Source organism: Erythrolamprus reginae, chromosome 11, assembly GCF_031021105.1.
Source record: "Erythrolamprus reginae isolate rEryReg1 chromosome 11, rEryReg1.hap1, whole genome shotgun sequence".
NCBI lineage: Eukaryota > Metazoa > Chordata > Lepidosauria > Squamata > Dipsadidae > Erythrolamprus > Erythrolamprus reginae.
Genome location: NC_091960.1, coordinates 35,817,672 through 35,838,642, shown reverse-complemented (window position 1 = coordinate 35,838,642; position 20,971 = coordinate 35,817,672). Strand labels below are relative to the sequence as shown.

Genomic DNA, 20,971 nt, shown 5'->3' with positions numbered 1-20,971 from the left:
AGGAAGTATCAGACAAATAAATAATGTAGGGGTGTTTGTGTTCTGTCGAGCTCTCTGGTAGAATCCTCCCAAAAATTCACAGATACAAATGTCAGACACACACACGTTTGAAAATTCAAAACAATGTTCTTTATACCGAAAATGCAAATAAATAAAGCACTCTTTTTGTATAGCAAAGAGCACTTGTCTCCAAACAAATTGGTAATTTGTACAAGTCCCTTATCAGTTCTGTGATACTTAGCTTGCAGCTGTGAGGTAATTCACAGTCCTTCTTTCACAAAGTGAAACACACTTTGCTCTGGTTTAGTTTCAAAGCAGGGAAAAATCAGCACACAAAGATCAAAGTCAGCAAAGCAGTCATGAAACACAACGATCAGATAATCCTCCACAATGGCCAAACCCACAGGCTGCTATTTATAGCAGCCTCACTAATGACCCCAGCCCCACCCAACCACAAGTGGCCTCATTTTCTTTGATAATAATCTCTCAGTTGTTGCTGACTATGCATCGCTCTCCGCATGCGTGGCTGTATCATTAACTCTTGTTCTGAATCCAAGGAGGAGCTAGATAATTGATCTCCTTCTGAGCTGTCTGCCACACTCTGCTCCTCCCTGTCACTCATGTCTTCTTGGTCAGAGGAACCTTCATCATCAGATTCCACCAGGGGCAAAACAGGCCTGCAGCATGTGGATGTCTCCCCCACATCCATAGTCCTTGGGGCAGGAGCTGGGCCAGAGCTAACCACAACAGTTTGTGTATGTAATCTCTCTCTCTCTCTGTCCATCTCCATCCACTACTTATGATCACAAGTTAGCCCAAAATTTCTGTTGTTGAGTGAGACATTTGTTAAGTGAATTCTTGCCACAGTTGTTTAGTGGATCACTGGAGTTCATAAGTTAATAAACCTCTTATTAAATGAATCTGGCTTCCCCACTGACTTTGCTTGTGAGAGGGTTGCAAACATCTGACCATATGGCCTTGGGACATGGGAACCATCGTAAATATGAACCAGTTGCCAAACATCTGTAATTTGAGGAGATGATCCTGGAGATGCTGCAAAGGTCATAAGTTTGGAACATGGTCATAAATCCCTTTTTAAGTGCCATAGTAACTTTGAATGGTCACTAAACAAATGGTCGTAAGTCAAGGATTACCTGTATTTCATTTTTATTCCTGAAAACTGCTGGAGAAAAAACAAATCAGGACTTCTTTTTTCTTTTTGCATTAGTTAGATCAGTATAAAGGGTTTCACTCCATCTGTTGTAATTAAGAAAGGGAAGGAATTCTCCCTTTAGTGTAATTATTCTTGAAATTTATACACTTAATTTCTGCCTTTTTCCAATGCTTTCGTATCTAACAGGGAGCATAGGAAACAGCAACATAGTTTGATGTGCATTGAATGCTTAGGCAGTCTCTGAAATCTTTGCTGATATTCACTCTGAAGGAAAATAACCCACTTATCATAATTAGAAATTAATATATGAAAATGGAGGGAGGGAGGGAGGGAGGGAGGGAAGGAGGAATAAATACATGGATTTGGTAGGTGTACCATGTCTTGTTCCCCACTCACACCACTCTCTTCCTATTTGTCGTCCAGGGCACCTCACATCAACAGTGTGTGACTTGGGAATACACAAAAGTGTGAGTATATTTCATCTACTATTTGTTGTGATTCAGCCTGAGGCTCCTCAGGGACCGGCTGGATCTCTGCAGGATCCATGCCCAGAGGAGGAGGACAGTGAACAGGAAGGGAAGGACCAGGCAGACGGGGGAGAGGAACGTCAGGAAGAGGAGGAGGGAGAGCAGCCTGGGACCCCCCGGGGGGGGGCTCTCCCCGGCTAGTAGCCTGGATTCATTGGATGAAGACGCACAGGCTATAATAGACATGAGGCAGCGACAAGCAGCTCAAAGACGGGGCCAATTAGAAAGGTATTTCCATCCTTGAATTGGCAACAGCTAGGTTTGGGTGTGGTTCTCCTCAGCAGGGTTGAAAAGGCAGGCCCACCCTTACAGTCTTGTGGAGAGTTATCAACTGGGAGTCCTGTGACCTTGCTTCGATTCTCGGCGTCTCTGATCTTGGCTTGTGGCCTAGAAGTCTGGAAGACTTGGGGGAGGCATGGGTTTTATTATCTCCAGCATTGTTTTTGCCAGCAAGAATCCTGTTTTATTGCCTGGCCTTCACGAAACCTCTGTGAAGCTTCATAGTGTTCCTGTCTGTAAGAACAGTTTTTGTTACCTGTGTTTGCTTTGAATTATATCAACTGCCTTTGCTTTTTACCAGTGTGTCTGGCTACTCTTTTTGGTTGGTGTTGGCGTCTGGGGGGACCCAGACAGAACACTATTGTATATCGTTTTATTGTCGTATGCCACCCTGAGCGCATCAGGAGAAGGGCGGCTTATAAATTGATTACATTAAATAATTAAATCTTGCTGCATTAAGTGATTTGTGTAATTAAGCCATTGTGCCAATGATTGACAGAAATGATTATCTGCAAGTTATTCAACCGATACCATACTTTCTTACCCAAGACCTTTCACAAAGATGAAAGTAGGGTATTGGTTGAATAATTTGCAAACTCAAAAGTTTCTAAACATAAGCTAAACTAATTCTGAAGTTAGTTGCTTGGCTATCCAAGAGATAGTGTTGGTGATGACGATGGGAGAATCTCCTTGATGCCTTCACATGTTGAATCCCAAGCTTGCAAGATTATCCTTCACTGTTCTGCTGGGCTCTCTGGTAGGAGCCTCCCGAAAATTCAAGGGTACAAATTTCGGACACACACATGTTTGAAAATTCAAAACAATGTTCTTTATCATAAAATTCAAAATAAAGCACCCTTTTTGTATTGCAAAGAGCACTCGTCCCAAAACAACCGGGCAGTCTGTACAATTTCCCTTAAGCAGTCATTAAGTACTTAGCTAGCAGCTGTGAAGAAACTTCACACCGCTTCTTCTTCCAACGAAGTGAGACACACACACACACGTTGCTCTGCTTTGGTTTCAAAGGTGTGAAAAATCAACAAAGTCCAGAAAACAGCAACACATTCCTGAAGAACTGCGATCAGATACTCTTTCATGCTGCTATTTATAGCAGCAGCCCTAATTACTGGAGCCCCACCCAACCACAGGTGGCCTCATTTTCTCTTGTAATAATCCTTCAGTTGTTGTCTCCTATGCATCACTCTAAGCATGCCTGGATGTGTCATTAATTCTTGTTCAGAATCCAAGGATGATATAGATGATTGATCTCCTCCTGGGCTGTCTGCCAAACTCCCCTCTTCCCTGTCACTCATGCTTCCTTGGTCAGAGGAGGCTTCATCGGCAGATTCCATTGGGAGCAAAACAGGCCTGCGGCATGTGGATGTCTCCCCCATATCCACCTGCACATTCCTTGGGGCAGGAGCTGGGCCAGAGGTAACCTCAAAGGTTAAATTAGTTCCATCCATTTTGATATTCTAAAAGACCCTTGAGACCTGGTTATCTCATCAAACACGGGGATGAAATGGCTCTATCGTTCAGGTGGCCATTTTTAATACGCTTGTATTTTTTTGCTTTTATCATTTTTATTCACATGGATTTTAATGTTTTCTTTGATGTTTCTATATTTGTTGTTTTCCTATCTGATTGCTGTGCAACGCCCAAACTCTCTTTCAGCGAGATGGATGGCTATATAAATTTGATTCATAAATAAATAAACCTTCACAATTTATCTGATAGCTTGGTTGCCTAAGATGAAATGCAGGTTATTAGTTCTGGAGAAAAGCAGAGGATTTCAGCTGGCACCGTTGCTCATTTTTTTCAGACTGAAGATTACAGACGGCCTCTCTGTTGCATGCCTGGTTCGGCACTTGAAGCAGAAGTGGGTGGGTCCAGGCCAGAAGCTAACTTTAATTTTCTTTCACTTATACAGTGATACCTTGTCTTACGAACTTAATTGGTTCCGGGAGGAGGTTCGTAATGTGAAAAGTTTGTAAGACAAAACAATGTTTCCCATAGGAATCAATGGAAAACCGATTAATGCGTGCAAGCCCAAAATTTAACCCCTTTTCACGCCAAAGCACCCGTTTTTGCACTGGTGGGATTCCCCTGAAGCTCCCCTCCATGGGAAACCCCACCTCTGGACTTCTGTATTTTTGCGATGGTGAGATTTCTCTGAGGCTTCCCTCGCTGGGAAACCCCACCTCCGTACTTCCGTTGCCAGCGGAGTGCCCATTTTTGCGATCCTGGGATTTCCCTACAGCAGTGATGGCAAGCCTTTTTTCCCTTGGGTGCCGAAAGAGTGTGGGCATGCACTATCGTGCATGTGTGAATGCCCATGCCCATAATTCAATGCCCGGGGAGGGCAAAAACAGCTTCCTGGAGGCCCTATGGAGGGCAGAAATGGCCTGTTTCCCAACTTCTGGTGGCCCCAGTAAGCTCGTGTTTCACCCTCCCTAGCCTCCAAAGGCTTCCTTGGAGCTGGGGGAGTGTAAAAACTCCTCCCATCCTCCCGGAGGCTCTCTGGAAGCCAAAAATGCCCTCCAGAGCCTCTCTGTGAGCCAAAAATCAGCTGGCCAGGACACGCATGATATTGGAGCTAAACTAGGGAAACAGCTCGCGTGCCAGCAGATATGGCTCCACGTGCCACCTGTGGCACCCATGCCATAGGTTCGCCATCACTGCCCTACAGCATCGCAAAAACGCGGAAGTCAGGAGGTGGGATTTCCCATGGAGGGGAGCCTCAGGGGAATCCCAGGATCGCAAAAACGGGCACTCCGCTGGCAACGGAAGTCCGGAGGTGGGGTTTCCCAGCAGTGGCAGGTTCGTAAGGTGAAAAAAGTTCGTAAGAAGAGGCAAAAAAATTCCGAACCCTGGGTTCGTATCTCAAAAAGTTCGTATGATGAGGGGTTCGAATAACAAGGTACCACTGTACTTAAATTTAATCAACATTCATCATAGCTGAGTTGATTACTCTTTTGTCATATACATAGTGATTTTTCCCTTCGATCATAATTAAGCATCATAGTTTTGCAGACTTTTGATATCATCCCTCCAGGCGATCGCTCCACGCTCCTCTCCTCCACCTGGTTGTATTGAGCTGGAGCATCTCATGTTTCTGAGATTTCCCAGGGTGATGTTGGTCAAATGGCAAAGCTCACTGCTCCGTTTGTGAAATGAGGATAATATCAGGCACATCTTTGGGCTAAGATATGATGAAATAGCTGAAGACATGACAGTAGTGGCTTTGAAGGCTGGGATCTGCCCAGGGGAAGACAAGGGAACCGAGTCAACAAATCTTAGTTTAATGTCAGCTCCCTTCCAGACTGATACTTGAACTCAAAGGCTCGCAGGGAGAGATTGAAGGACGTAGCTCTTGGTAAGAGTTTTTGTTACAGGTACTAGAAAAGCTATTAACATGAAGAAAACCGACAGCTGCAAACTCAAGCCATATATTTAGCAAACCCAAGGTTCATTCCTGATACATTGCTATTTTTTATTTTTATTTTTTGTTGTTAATCCATGCATCCCACCACTCTGAGAATCAATTATTTTGCATAGAAATCCTACCAAATAAAATAAATAAAAAAATAATTTAGTTCCAGATTATTATTTTTAATTTGAGGGGAAGCCCACCACATATGGAAGAATGTACCTTTTTGACTCGTGCAGTATGCAGGTCCTCAATGGAAGGCAGGTTGGCAGCAATTGTTTTTTCTGCAGTTTTGATTATCCTCTGAAGTCTGTGTCGGTCTTGTTGGGTTGCAGAACCAAAATAGCATAGTTTTTCATCTATAAATGCAACGTCCATCTTTTAGACTGCCTTTATGTCTTTGATTGGGTCTCCAAAACACAAATTAATCATTGCCAGGTGACAAGGTTGCTGCTTCAGATCTTGTAAAACAAGATTCCTGGTCCAATGTACCTTCAATGTGTTTGACTTCAATTCTTATTATCTATTTCTGGCTAGAGGTTATGGGAGATTAAGACTGACACATCTAGAGGTCACCAAGGATTTTGTTGAAGCTCTGGGAATTGCGTAACCAGGCAAATTCATACAATATCAGAGATTAAAGATACACAAAATGCAGTTGGTACAGAAAGGCACCCAATGCCCTCTGGAATAGCACTTCACCCCAATAATTCATGTGTTCCCCACCCTGTTGGGATTCTGGAAATTCTTAAAAACCGGGTTCCCACCCCTGATTCTGGAGCAGGATGACTTCTGAGCTGTGTCAGGTATATTTTGTGTAGCCCTGTGGTTTCTTTCTCTAGATACAGGGGTGGACAAACAAATGGAAACACTTGACTTTTTGGCATCACAATGTTTGAACATTATTATTATTATTATTATTATTATTATTATTATTATTATTTAATTAGATTTGTATGCCGCCCCTTTCCGAAGACTCGGGGCAGCTCATAACACTAATACAAAAACAATATAACAGTGAGACAAATCTAATATTAAAATAAAACATATCTAAAACCTCAACAATTTAAAAACCATACAACACATACATACCAAACATAAAATATAAAAGCCTGGGGGAGGATGTCTCAGTTCCCCCATGCCTGGTGATAAAGGTGGGTCTTGAGTAATTTGCGAAAGACAAGGAGGGTGGGGGCCGTTCTAATCTCTGGGGGGAGTTGATTCCAGAGGGCCGGGGCTGCCACAGAGAAGGTTCTTCCCCTAGGACCCTCCGAACAACATTGTTTGGTCGATGGGACCCGGAGAAGGCCAACTCTATGGGACCTTATCGGCCACTGGGATTCGTGCGGTAGAAGGTGGTTCAAATCAATCAAAACCTGACATATTTTAATGTTTTTTTTGTTTTTAATTCTGTTATTTAATATGTTTTTTTAAAAAAACTACCTTTTTTTAAACATAAATTTAAGGAAATGGGTGATAACCTTCTAGAAATGGCAGACCTCTCAGACTTTCAAAGAGGCCAAATTGTTGGTGCTCGAATGGCAGGCGCTAGTGTCACAGAAAGTGCTCAAATGTTTGGCGTTTCAAGAGGTCATGTCTCAGAAGTCATGACTGCTTTGGAAAGAGAAGGGAAAACGTCCTCAGCCAAGCACAGGTCTGGTCGAAAGTCGAAGTCGTCTGAGAGAGACCGTCGGACTCTAAAGCGAATTGTTAGAGCAGATCGCAAGACCGCAGCTCCTAAAATCATTGCAGAGCTCAATAGACAAGTAGAGAATCCAGTTTCCACAAAAACTGTTCGAAGGGAGCTTCACCAATCTGGATTCCACGGAAGAGCTGCAAGGTGTTTTCATTTGTTTGTCCACCCACTGTACTTCTTGTTTCTTTTATTTATTCATCCAGTTTTTATCCCACCTTTATTCCTTTGTGGGTAACTCAAGGCAGCAAATGTACATAATACGCCTTCTCCTATTTTATTCACAACAACCCTGTGAAGATGCAAACTTAATGTTAACCGCTCCAAACTTGACTGTAAAAAATATGACTTTAACAATCGAGTTGTGGAAGCGTGGAACTCATTACCGGACTCAATAGTGTCAACTCCCAACCCCCAACATTTCTCCCTTAGACTCTCCACGATTGACCTCTCCAGGTTCCTAAGAGGCCAGTAAGGGGCGTACATAAGTGCACTGATGTGCCTATCGTCCCCTGTCCAATTGACTTTCCTTTATCTCATATATCATATATATTCTCTCCTTATCTGTATATATATCATATATATTCTCTCCTTATCTCTTATATCATATATATTCTCTCCCTCCCATCTACTTCTCTTCTTTTTTACTTTCTATCTTTATATATATTACTTAATGTCTATTCTCTTCCATGTGTATTGTATATTGGACAAAGAATAAATAAATAAATAAATACATAAACAAATTAATTAATTAATTAATTAAAGTGGATAGGGCTGAGAGAGGAGGGATTCCTTTCATGCCTAGTGGGATTAGAATTCAGCATCTCCAGGTGATTGACGAAAAGTCCCTCATTTGTCTTTCATGCCTAAGGAAAGGATAGATTCACCATCCCCTGGCGATTAGCCAAAAGTCATTCAGCCAACTTTCAAGCCTAAGGCAGATCTAGAACTTACCATCTCCTGAAGAGTTACTCAAAGTTACCCAGCTGGTTTTCTTTTCTAAGGCGTGCCTAGAATTCACCATCACCTGGTTACGCCACTGAAGCTGACTGTAGATCTGTAGGTCAGCAGTTCAAATCTCATCACCGGCTCATGGTTGACTCAGCCTTCCACCCTTCCAAGGTGGGTCAGATGAGGACCCGGATTGTGGGGGCAATAAACTGGCTCTTGCTATTGCTAACATGTTGTAAGCTGCCCTGAGTCTTAAGGAAAAGGGCGGCATAAAAAATTGAATGAATGAATGAATGAATGAATGAATACATACATACATACATACATACATACATACATACATACGGTCAGAATTCAAAGTGTTGGTTATGATCTATAAAGCCCTTCATGGCACCGGCCCAGATTATCTCAGGGACCGCCTTCTGCTGCACAAATCCCAGCGGCCAGTTAGGTCCCACAGAGTTGGCCTTCTCCGGGTCCCATCAACTAAACAATGCCGCTTGGCGGGACCCAGGGGAAGAGCCTTCTCTGTGGCGGCCCCGGCCCTCTGGAACCAACTCCCCCCAGAGATTAGAATTGCCCCCACCCTCCTTGCCTTTTGTAAGCTACTTAAAACCCACCTCTGCCACCAGGCATGGGGGAACTGAGATACGCTTTCCCCCTAGGCCTTTACAATTTTATGCATGGTATGTCTGTAGGTATGTTTGGTTTTTATAATAATGAGTTTTTAATTGTTTTTAGTATTGGATTATTATTATATGCTGTCTTGTTATTGCTGTTAGCCCCCCCCCCCCGAGTCTTCGGAGAGGGGCGGCATACAAATCCAATAAATAAATAAATAAATAAATAAATACATACATACATACATACATACATACATACATACATACATACATACATACATACTGCACTGCACACCAAGACAACTCGACACAAGAACAGTTTTTTCCCGAACGCCATCACTCTACTAAACAAATAATTCCCTCAACACTGTCAGACTTTCTACTAAATCTGCACTTCTATTCTACTAGTTTTTCTCATCATTCCTTTCACCCATTTCCTCCCATGTTGACTGTATGACTGTAACTTGTGGCTTATATCCTAAGATTTTTATTAATATTGCTTCTTCATTGCTTATTTGACCCCTATGACAATCATTAAGTGTTGTACCACATGATTCTTGACAAATGTATATTTTATTTTATGTACGCTGAGAGCATCTGCACCAAGACAAATTCCTTGTGTGTTCAATCACACTTGGCCAATAAAAATTCTATTCTATTCTATTCTACTAAGTGAACTTCACCACTAGATCAAATAGGCTGATGTTTTTTTCCTTTCTTTCTAATATAGTTTTGTTCTATTTATTTGTAATGTAAGCTAGGTAGAGTCACTCCAGAGTTGGGGAGCCTTAAATCAAATCAATGATTTGCATGAGTCAAGAAATAAACCAGCATTTATCAAATGGCCGTCTCTTCAGACCCTGAGCCCATTTATGGGGCATCTTCTAAGAGTACTGTACCATTTACTTTCATTTCAGCATGAACTCAATGCAAAAGTTGGCCTTCAAAATTAATCAGTTCTAAGGGAGCTTGTCAGATGTCTTGAAGCTTTGACATGCTTGCTGCTGCCATCCTCATGTTCATTTTGGCATCGAGAGATCGGGGAGCTGCCAGAAACATGACATAATTAAGAAGAAAAAGAGGGGGGAAGGAGGAACCCTGCTGGTAGGGCAGAGGAGCCACTGGCTTAATTACTTGCGATTTCAAGATGGAATGTCTGTTTTTCTTCAATAACAGGCAGTTGTAGATCTTATGTGCTTTCTTCCTTTACTGGAGGTTGGGAGCTCTTAAGTCTTTGTATGACTTTCAAGAGCTTTAAAAACATTGTTTTAAAAAGAAAATCACTGCATGTAAGATGCAATAGATTTTTTTTGCTTTAAACTACTACTACAATTACTACTACTACTACTACTACTACTACTACTACTCTTTTTCCTTCCTCCTCCTCCTCTCGTTTCTCCTTTGCATGTAAGATGCAATAGATTTTCTTTGCTTTAAACTACTACTACTATTACTACTACTACTCTTTTCCCTCCTCCTCCTCCTCCTCCTCCTCTCCTTTCTCCTTTGCATGTAAGATGCAATAGATTTTCTTTGCTTTAAACTACTACTACTACTACCACTACTACTACTCTTTTTTTCCTCCTCCTCCTCCTCTCCTTTCTCCTTTGCATGTAAGATGCAATAGATTTTCTTTGCTTTAAACTACTACTACTACTACTACTACTACTACTACTACTCTTCCCCCCCCTCCTCCTCCTCCTCCTCCTCCTCTCCTTTCTCCTTTGCATGTAAGATGTAATAGATTTTCTTTGCTTTAAACTACTACTACTACTACTACTACTACTACTACTACTACTACTCTTTTTTTCCCTCCTCCTCCTCCTCCTCTCCTTTCTCCTTTGCATAAGAACTGGGAATGACAGTGTTGCATTTCAACAATGCTGGAAGGCATCGGACCAGGCAAGATTGATGTACACCAATGCGCAATGAATCTTGGATTTTCTATTAAAGGGCAATTCTATTTTATATCAATATAGAGAGGGAAGATTATGGCAGTGGTTCAAATAATTACCATAATCTTCCCTCTTTTTGCTGATATAAAGGAGCATCAGGCCTTGGGGGAGGGGATGCAATGCTGTCATTTCTCCATAATCCTCTTTGCTCATCCTAACTTGGATAGATGCGAACAGGTCTCTGTAAAAAACAATACTAAAAAGAAATGAAACATTTTCGGTTCTGAGCTAAATAAAATTCACTGCTACTTTCTTCTCTCCAAACTGTTCTTTATCTCAGTCTGTTCCTTAGATGACTTTCTCTCTTTCTGTATTGGATTTTGTTTCTAATCCTCAAAGTTATTATTATTATTATTATTATTATTATTATTATTATTATTATTATTATTATTATTATTATTATTAATTGGATTTGTATGCCGCCCCTCTCCGCAGACTCGGGGCAGCTAACAACAATTATAAAAAAACAACATGTAACAATCCCATTTAATAAAACAACTAAAAACCCTTATTATAAAAACCAAACATACACACAAACATACCATACAGAACTTGTAATGGCCATGGGGAAGGAATATCCTAACTCCCCCATGCCTGGCGACAAAGGTGGGTCTTGAGTAATTTGCGAAAGTTGTTTTGGAATAAAAGAATTAATAATAATAATAATAATAATAATAATAATAATAATAATAATAATTTATTAGATTTGTATGCCGCCCCTCTCCGAAGACTCGGGGCGGTTCACAACAATAATAAAAACAATATTCTAGCGAAAACAAATCTAATATTAAAAAGCACATAAAAACCCTATCATATTTAAAAAAGCAAACAGCATATACATACCCAAACATAATTATAAAAAAAGCCTGGGGGAAAGGTGTCTCAACTCCCCCATGCCTGCCGGTATAGATGGGTCTTGAGTAATTTACGAAAGACAAGGAGGGTGGGAGCAGTTCTAATCTCCCGGGGGGAGTTGATTCCAGAGGGCCGGGGCCACCACAGAGAAGGCTCTTCCCATGGGGCCTGCCAAAAAAACACAAAATATGGCACACCCACTCTTGGTTAAAGGAAAGGGAAGCAAGTAAGAAGACTTATTTCTTTCTACTTGTGTCTTTTCTAGAAGGGGAAAAAGTGTGGGTTGGTTGTGTAATGAGCTAATGAAGAAAAAAAAACCACTCTGATTTTTTTTTAATTGGACAACTGTGTATCCAAGAAATTTGATCTTCATTTATCTCCAGATTGTCCGGACCCTCATTTTCTAGTTTGCTCATCATCTGCAAGAGTAATTAGTACCAGACACTTAATTAGGTGCCATCAAGATAGATTCTAATTGCATGGACAAATTCCCACCGCTTCTACCTGTGCCTGTTCCAAGCGTAGTTAGTTCCACCAGTGTTTCGATCCCATCCTTCCCTCCTATGCATTCTCTCCTCCTTCTAATTCCTTCATACTGGCCAACCCCCTTTCCCATCTCTCATTTACCCTCATTTCATTCCCAAAGGGTGCGACAAGTGTTTTGTCACATGGAGGTTCACAAAGAAGATCCTCGTAAAATGTTCTCTACTTATCCAGAGATGCTGGGCTCATTTGAGCAAATGAAGATTTGCAATTTGATTGATTTCTATCTGAGCAAAAAGCTCCCCAGTCTTTCTGTCTCATACATATCCTGTTTCCCCAAAAATAAGACAGTATCTTATATTAGTTTTTGCTCCCAAGGATGTGCTACGTCTTATTTTCAGGGGATGTCTTGTTTTTTTTTCAATGAAGAATTCACATTTATTGCTGGACAAAAAAATGAATAGTTATTTATTCATTCATTCATTCATTCATTCATTCATTCATTCATTCAATGTTTATGCCGCCCTTCTCCTTAGACTCAGGGTGGCTTACAACATGTTAGCAATAGCATTTTTTAACAGAGGAAGGCTGAATCAACCTTGAGCCGGTGGAGAGATTTGAACCGCTGACCTACAGATCTACAGTCAGCTTCAGTGGCCTACAGTACAGCACTCTACCTGCTGCGCAACTCCAGCTCTTATATATATGCAGAAACTTGGTTGTTCTAAAGACTATTATTATATAAACTTTATACATTATACATTATTATACATTACTATACACTCCTTTTGTAATTGAGATGACCTATAAATCAACCACACCAGTAATTCCTCCCACCTTCCCTCCCTCCATTCATGCATACATATACAAATAGTCCTTTTAGTGACCGTTGGAAGTTACAGCGGCACTGAAAAAAGGGACTTATGACCATTGGAGCATTTAAATTCAGATGCTTGACAGTTGGTTCATAGTTATGATACTTGCAGTGTCCCAGCATCAAGGGATCACCTTTTGTGATCTTCTGACAAGCCAAGTCAATGAGGAAGCCAGATTCGCTTAACAATTTAACAACTGCAGTGATTCCCTTAACAAATGTGGCAAGAAAACTTGTAGAATGGGCCACTGTACTCAGTCACGGTAACAAATTTTTCACTTGGCAACATAAATTCTGAGCTCAGCTGTAGTAGAAAGTCAAGGATTACCTGTATAGGTACATACATCCATATCCAGTTCAGAAGTCCAGCTGACTAGGCTATGTATGAAGTTCAGAATTGATAAACCCACCAGGTACAGAGTTTTTGATCTATATGATGTTTCTATATGATGTTACTGTCCCCTCACATCCTGGACACAAATTGTTTCAACTTCTACCCTCAAAACGTTGCTACAGAGCCCTGCACACCAAGACAACTAGACACAAGAACAGTTTTTCCCAAACGCCATCACTCTGCTAAACAAATAATTCCCTCAACACTGTCAGACTTTTTACTAAATCTGCACTTCTATTCTACTAGTTTTTCTCATCATTCCTATCATTCTTTTCCTCCCACTTAGGACTGTATGACTGTAACTTGTTGCTTGTATCCTAAGATTTTTTATTAATATTGATGGTTTCTTCATTGCTTCTTTGACCCCTGTGACAATCATTAAGTGTTGTACCACAAGATTCTTGACAAATGTCTCTTTTTCTTTTATGTACACTGAGAGCATCTGCACCTAAGACAAATTCCTTGTGAATCACACTTGGCCAATAAAGAATTCTATTCTATTCTATTCTATTCTATTCTATTCTATTCTATTATGAGCTTACATGTAGTTTTTAATTTAGCTTTGCTGTTTCTTGGTTTTATGGATGGATTCTTTGAAGTGATAAATGATTTATTTCATATGTGTGTCCAATCACATTTGGCCAATAAAGAATTCTATTCCATTCCATTCCATTCTATTCTATTCTATCCCAAAGTATTATAGAAACATAGAAACATAGAAGTCTGACGGCAGAAAAAGACCTCATGATCGATCTAGTCTGCCCTTATACTATTTTCTGTATTTTATCTTAGGATGGATATATGTTTATCCCAGGCATGTTTACATTCAGTGACCGTGGATTTACCAACCACGTCTGCTGAAAGTTTGTTCCAAGCATCTACTACTCTTTCAGTCAAATAATATTTTCTCACGTTGCTTTTGACCTTTCCCCCAACTAACTTCAGATTGTGTCCCCTTGTTCTTGTAGTTCCTATTTGCTATTATTTCATGCAAGAAGGCTCCCTACCACTTCTCCAGTTGAGTGTCACCGCTTTACTGTCATGTTTTAAGAACCTACGCTTGGGGCTTCATAAAAAAAAATCTTCTCTCTGGTATTTTTCCAATAGCTGCAGAAAATGCCATCAACCAGGACATCAACTCTGGCTTTATGGGTCTCCTTTGAGAGGGTTTCACGTACTCCACATTTCATCCATGGCCATTCATACTTTAATACAAATACACAACACAGGGTGTATTTATAGCAGCCAAACAGCTATGAATCAGTGGGAGCAATAACTAAATCGTAATACTGGTAGCAATAGGATAGAATTTCTAGCTGGTAGTCTTCTCTAGGGAGCAGTCAGCCTTTATTTGATCTAGAACTAATTGACTGTTTCTTTCTGCAGTCTACAGTACTCTTAGTTACTATTTTTGCTACCATAATTCAGAGGCATCTATCCATTTTCCCTTCCTCTTTTTCAATATTCAGCTTTCACAGCCATAGATTAGTAGTGGAAAAAATACTACTTAATTATTCTATCTTGATTGTTGCTGAACTGCCTTACCCATGCAATTCCTGACCGCTTAGATGAATGGGCAAATACAGGCCAGCCTTCTAAAACAGGCAACATCATAATATTTATGTCAAAGAAAGAGTAGAAATTCCACTCAATAATATTTAGTGAGCCAAAGCAACACTGGGCAATAGCTGTTGGGTACAAATGAGAGATGTACTTGGATTTTTTAATATCAGGTTTTAATCTGAACTAGAGTAGAATTAGGTAATAATAATAATAATAATAATAATAATAATAATAATAATAATAATAATATTATTATTCTGCTGCACGAATCCCAGCGACCGATTAGGTCCCACAGAGTGGGCCTTCTCCGGGTCCCGTCAACTAAACAATGTCGGTTGGCGGGCCCCAGGGGAAGAGCCTTCTCTGTGGCGGCCCCGACTCTCTGGAACCAGCTCCCCCCAGAGATTAGAACTGCCCCTACCCTCCTTGCCTTTCGTAAACTCCTCAAAACCCACCTTTGTCGTCAGGTATGGGGGAATTGAGATATCTCCCCCGGGCCTATATAATTTATGTATGGTATGTTTGTAGGTATGTCTGCTTAAAAATGGGGTTTTTAAACTATTTTAAATTTTTAAATTGTATATTATTAGATTTGTTATGAATTGTTTTATTGTGTTGTGAGCCGCCCCGAGTCTATGGAAAGGGGCGGCATGCAAATCTAACAAATAAATAAACAAACAAACAAACAAACAAATATAATAATAATAATAATAATAATAATAATAATAATAATAATAATGGTGGTGGTGGTGATGATGATGATGATGATGATGATGATGATGATGATAATAATAATAATAATAATAATAATAATAATAATAATAATAATAATTTGGGAAGTTATTAGGATTCTGAGTCAAAGAGATGAAAACCAGGCTGAATGAAATTTCCCGAAATAAACATTTGCCATCTCCAAATTATCAATTCTCTGCAGGGTTTACCAGAATGTTACGCTGTGTCTATGGATGCATTGCAGGTCATGGAAATAGACCGTGATCAGATCTGAGTGTGAACCTTGCAACCTATCTCACAATTCTCTGAAGGACTTTAAGTTTCCACGGCAATTTCAAGGATTCCTCCGCAATCTAACCACTACTTTGATGGAAGAAAAGTATTATTCTTTATAACAGAAGCAGAGGGCTGCCCCTTTCACAATTGAGAGTGCTACAAGTGCTACCCCAAGACTATTATCTAGTTGTGTAGGAAAGACACTTAGGAATGTAATGTTAGACAAAATAAAAAATATAGAAATGGCTGGGAGAAAAGTGGTTTTCTGATGTGCATGTCAGACCCAAGACCAAAGAACAACATGTTAAGAACTTAAGAACAGCTTCCTTTATTGTTCTTCACTGTTAGGTAGGGACCATCTTACCTCTTCCTACCAACCAAACTAAGCTCCACGGTCTCTTTGCCTCCTAGGAAGGAATTCCTCCCTTCTGGGATTCCAGACTACATTCTACTACATCACAAAGACATCACAAATTCAAAGTGTTGGTAATGACCTTTAAAGCCCTACATGGCATTGGGCCAGAATACATCCGGAACCGCCTTCTACCGCACGAATCCCAGCGGCCGATAAGGTCCCACAGAGTTGCCCTTCTCTGGGTCCCATCGACCAAACAATGTCGTTTGGCGGACCCCAGGGGAAGAGCCTTCTCTGTGGTGGCCCTGGCCCTCTGGAACCAACTCCCCCCAGATATTAGAACGGCCCCCATCCTCCTTGTCTTTCACAAATTACCTAAGACCCACCTTTGTCGCCCACCTTTGGGGGAGTTAAGTTATCCTTAAGTTATCCTTTCCCCCTAGGCTATTACAAGTTATGCATGGTATGTTTGTGTGTATGTTTGGTTTTTTATAATAAGGGTTTTTTTAGTTTTTATTAATTGGATTGTTCATGTTGTTTTACCACTGTTGTTAGCTGCCCTGAGTCTGTGGAGAGGGGCGGCATACAAATACAATAAATAATAATAATAATAATAATAATAATAATAATAATAATAATAATAGACTGTTAAGATATTCATGAAATGGTGGAGCCAATGGTGACAAGGTCAGCCAAACACTAGGCGTAGCAACTAAGTCAGCCAATAGGACTAACCATTTCTGAGTCTGTGCAGAGAATCAAAACTGAAAGGTTAAATTTAAGGCTTGGCATGGCTCTAGTTCCTCTCTGCTCTCTTGTCTACTCTCTGTGTTTGTTTGCTGCTGAAGTGAAGTTAACTGTTCTTTGCTACCCGTAACTGCTTGAAGAAGAAGAGAGGGGTGGCATACAAGTCTAATTAATAATAATAATAATAATAATAATAATAATAATAATAATAATAATAGTAGTAAATGGTAGTTCCGCCACTGGAACCTGTGCCGGAACTACCATTTACCAGTGGCAAAGAACTGGTGGGATCATAAGCCCGAAAAAGTGGTCGAAAATGAGCAAGCAAAATTACTGTGGGACTTCCGACTTCAGACTGACCGAATTCTGAAGCATAACACACCAGACATTGTGATCGTGGAGAAAAAGAAAGTATGGATCATGGACATCGCAATCCCAGGAGACAGCAGAATTGAGGAGAAGCAGCTAGAGAAATTAGTGAAATACGAAGATCTAAAAATCGAGCTGCAACGACTCTGGCATAAGCCTGTGAAAGTGGTCCCAGTGGTACTTGGCACGCTGGGCACAGTACCAAAGGATCTCAGCGGACATTTGAAAACCATCGGAATTGACAAGATCTCCATCTGTCAATTGCAAAAGGCTGCTTTACTGGGATCGGCAAACATAATTCGCAGCCACATCACGCAGTCCTAGGTGCTTGGGAAGCGCCCGACTGGTGATGAAATATGAAATCCAGCATAGTGATCTCGTTTGCTGTGATGTACTGACATAATAATCATAATAATATTGGCATTGTAAAATTTACTTAATCTATATTCCTGTATATAAAGAAGTTAATGAATCCAGCCGAATCAGTCATCTGTTTGTGCTTCTAAAAATTGATTTTTCTGCAACAAACTTTAACATAGACTTGGTTTTCACTTGGAAAAAAATAATTGCTCTATGAAAGTAACTCACACAAAGGTTCAACGAAGAAGCTTCCTTAAAAAGAAACCAATGTCGAGATAGGTCCACATTTTCACGTTGGACAAAAATCCACCTAGCTGGCTTCAACAACTCATGTTACACCAATACTCCGCAGTCTGCATTGGTTGCTGATCAATTTCCGGTCACAATTCAAAGTGTTGGTTATGACCTATAAAGCCCTTCATGGCATTGGACCAGAATATCTCCGAGCCCGCCTTCTGCCGCATGAATCCCAGCGACCGATTAGCTCCCACAGAGTGGGCCTTCTCCGGGTCCCGTCAACTAAACAATGTCGGTTGGCAGGTCCTAGGGGAAGAGCCTTCTCTGTGGCGGCCCCGACTCTTTGGAACCAACTCCCCCCAGAGATTAGAACTGCCCCTACTCTCCTTGCCTTTCGTAAGCTCCTTAAAACCCACCTTTGTCATCAGGCATGGGGGAACTGAGACATCTCCCCCGGGCATATACAATTTATGCATGGTATGTTTGTATGTATGTTTGCTTAGTAAATGGTTTTTTAAAAATATTTAAATTATAATTTTGTTGTGAGCCGCCCCGAGTCTGCAGAGAGGGGCGGCATACAAGTCTAAATAATAAATAAATAAAATAAATAAATAAATAAACAACTCACGAGTGAGGTCTTGAAAGGGAAATGTCTAAATTAAATTTATGGTATAGTTACACTAGTTGGAAAGTATAGATTTTGGCTTTTCAGTACAGTGACCTTAAATTGCTGAGTGGGAAGGAAATCAATACGTGAAATTGTTATCCAGATTCCAATCCCTTCTTCTGCTTTGACATGTGAGCTGGTGGCCAAGTGACATGTGAGTGGTAGGTCCCTGCGAGCTGTACAGATGGGCCCTGACTGGCAGACTACTTTTTTTATTTATTTTTATTTACTTTATTTTGTCAAGTATGTATTGGTAGTATACATGTTTAAATATGTTAAAGGGTTAAATAAGGTTCAGGAGGGAAGTGTTTTTAATAGGAAAGTGAACACAAGAACAAGGGGACACAATATGAAGTTAGTTGGGGGAAAGATCAAAAGCAACGTGAGAAAATATTATTTCACTGAAAGAGTAGTAGATCCTTGGAACAAACTTCCAGCAGACGTGGTTGGTAAATCCACAGTAACTGAATTTAAACATGCCTGGGATAAACATATATCTATCCTAAGATAAAATACAGGAAATAGTATAAGGGCAGACTAGATGGACCATGAGGTCTTTTTCTGCCGTCAGACTTCTATGTTTCTATGTTTCTATGTTTACATAGACATAACACTGTTTATATACACGAGATATACTTAGGCTGTGTCCCCTTCCCATTCATGGTGGGAAAGCAAGTGCCATTTGATTTCTGTTCGCTGGGTGGGTCTTTGCAGATACAAACCCAGTGTGCAGCAGCAGTGAAAAAAGCAAATTCCATGCTTGGCATGACTAGGAAGGGAATATCTCCGGGACCGCCTTCTGCCGCACGAATCCCAGTGACCAGTTAGGTCCCACAGAGTTGGCCTTCTCCGGGTCCCGTCAACTAAACAATGTCGTTTGGCGGGGCCCAGGGGAAGAGCCTTCTCTGTGGCGGCCCCGACCCTTGGAACCAACTCCCCCCAGATATCAGAGTTGCCCCCACCCTCCTAGCCTTTCGTAAGCTCCTTAAAACCCACCTCTGTCGTCAGGCATGGGGGAATTGACATGTTCCTTCCCCCTAGGCTTATAAAAATTATGTATGGTATGCTAGTGTGTATGATTGGTTTTTAACTTGTGGTGTTCTTAAAATTAATTTAATATTGGATTTGTCTTGTATTGCTGTTGCTGTGAGCCGCCCCGAGTCTGCGGAGAGGGGTGGCATACAAATCTGATTAAACTAAACTAAACTAAACTAAAATAAGTCGACAAGTGTTGTATTGCCTCTCTGCAAATCGATGGTGAGGCCACACTTGGAGTACTGTGTACAGTTCTGGTCACCACACTTCAAGAAGGATATAATGGAACTGGAAAAGGTGCAAAAAAGGGCAACAAGAAGGATCAAGGGAATGGAGCCCCTCCCTTAGGAAACCAGGTTGCAACGCCTTGGTCTCTTCAGCCTTGAAAGACGGCGTTTAAGGGGGGACTTGATCGAAGTGTATAAAATCATGCATGGGATAGAAAAGGTGGAATGAGAAAAATTAATTTCTCTATCACACAATACTAGGATGAGGGGGCCCTCCCTAAAGCTCACAGGTAAGAAAGCGAGGACAAATCAAGAGAAATATTTCTTCACCCAGAGGGTCGTTGGTTGATGGAATTCCCTTCCAGAAGAGGTCGTGACAGCTGTCAGCCTGAATAGCTTCAAAGCAGGATGTCCAAGTGCCTCCTCTATATTGGTTGAGGCAGGCAGGGTTCCCTGGGGTCCCATTTGTTGGGGGTCAAGGGAAAGGGAGGGTCTTGCTTTCTCTTTCTGCTCAAGATCCCCATGGACAATTGGTGGGCCACTGTGTGACTCGATTATTATTATTATTATTATTATTATTATTATTATTATTATTAATTAAGATTTGTATGCTGCCCCTCTCCGTAGACTTGGGGTGGCTCACAACAATAATAAAACAATGTATAACAAATCTAATAATTCAAAGTCACTGAAAACCCCTTGTTAAAAAGCAAAACGAGGCGGGACGTTTGCCCAGGTTCGCTTGGTGCACCAGTTGCGGCCCTATCTGGACCGGGAGTCACTGCTCACAGTCACTCATGCCCTCATCACCTCGAGATTCGACTACTGTAACGCTCTCTACATGGGGCGACCTTTGAAAAGTGTTCGCAAACTTCAGATCGTGCAGAATGCAGCTGTGAGAACAATCATGGGCTTCCCCAAATATGCCCATGTTACACCAACACTCTGCAGCCTGCATTGGTTGCCGATCAGTTTCCGGTCACAATTCAAAGTGTTGGTTATGACCTATAAAGCCCTTCATGGCTTTGGACCAGAATATCTCCGGGACCGCCTTCTACCGCACGGATCCCAGCGACCGATTATGTCCCACAGAGTCGGCCTTCTCCAGGTCCCGTCGACGAAACAATGTCGTTTGGCGGGACCCAGGGGAAGAGCCTTCTCTGTG

At 41.1% G+C, this 20,971-nt stretch overlaps 1 protein-coding gene across 1 annotated transcript in view; it reads left to right on the top strand.

Annotated features, from left to right (window-relative positions):
• Nucleotides 1-20,971, top strand: part of ADGRB2 (adhesion G protein-coupled receptor B2) — a 251,233-nt gene that overhangs the window by 159,207 nt on the left and 71,055 nt on the right. The window contains exon 16 of the mRNA XM_070764684.1: nt 1,598-1,641. Within this exon, the coding sequence (XP_070620785.1) occupies nt 1,598-1,641 (44 nt within the window). The remainder of the gene's footprint in view (nt 1-1,597; nt 1,642-20,971) is intronic.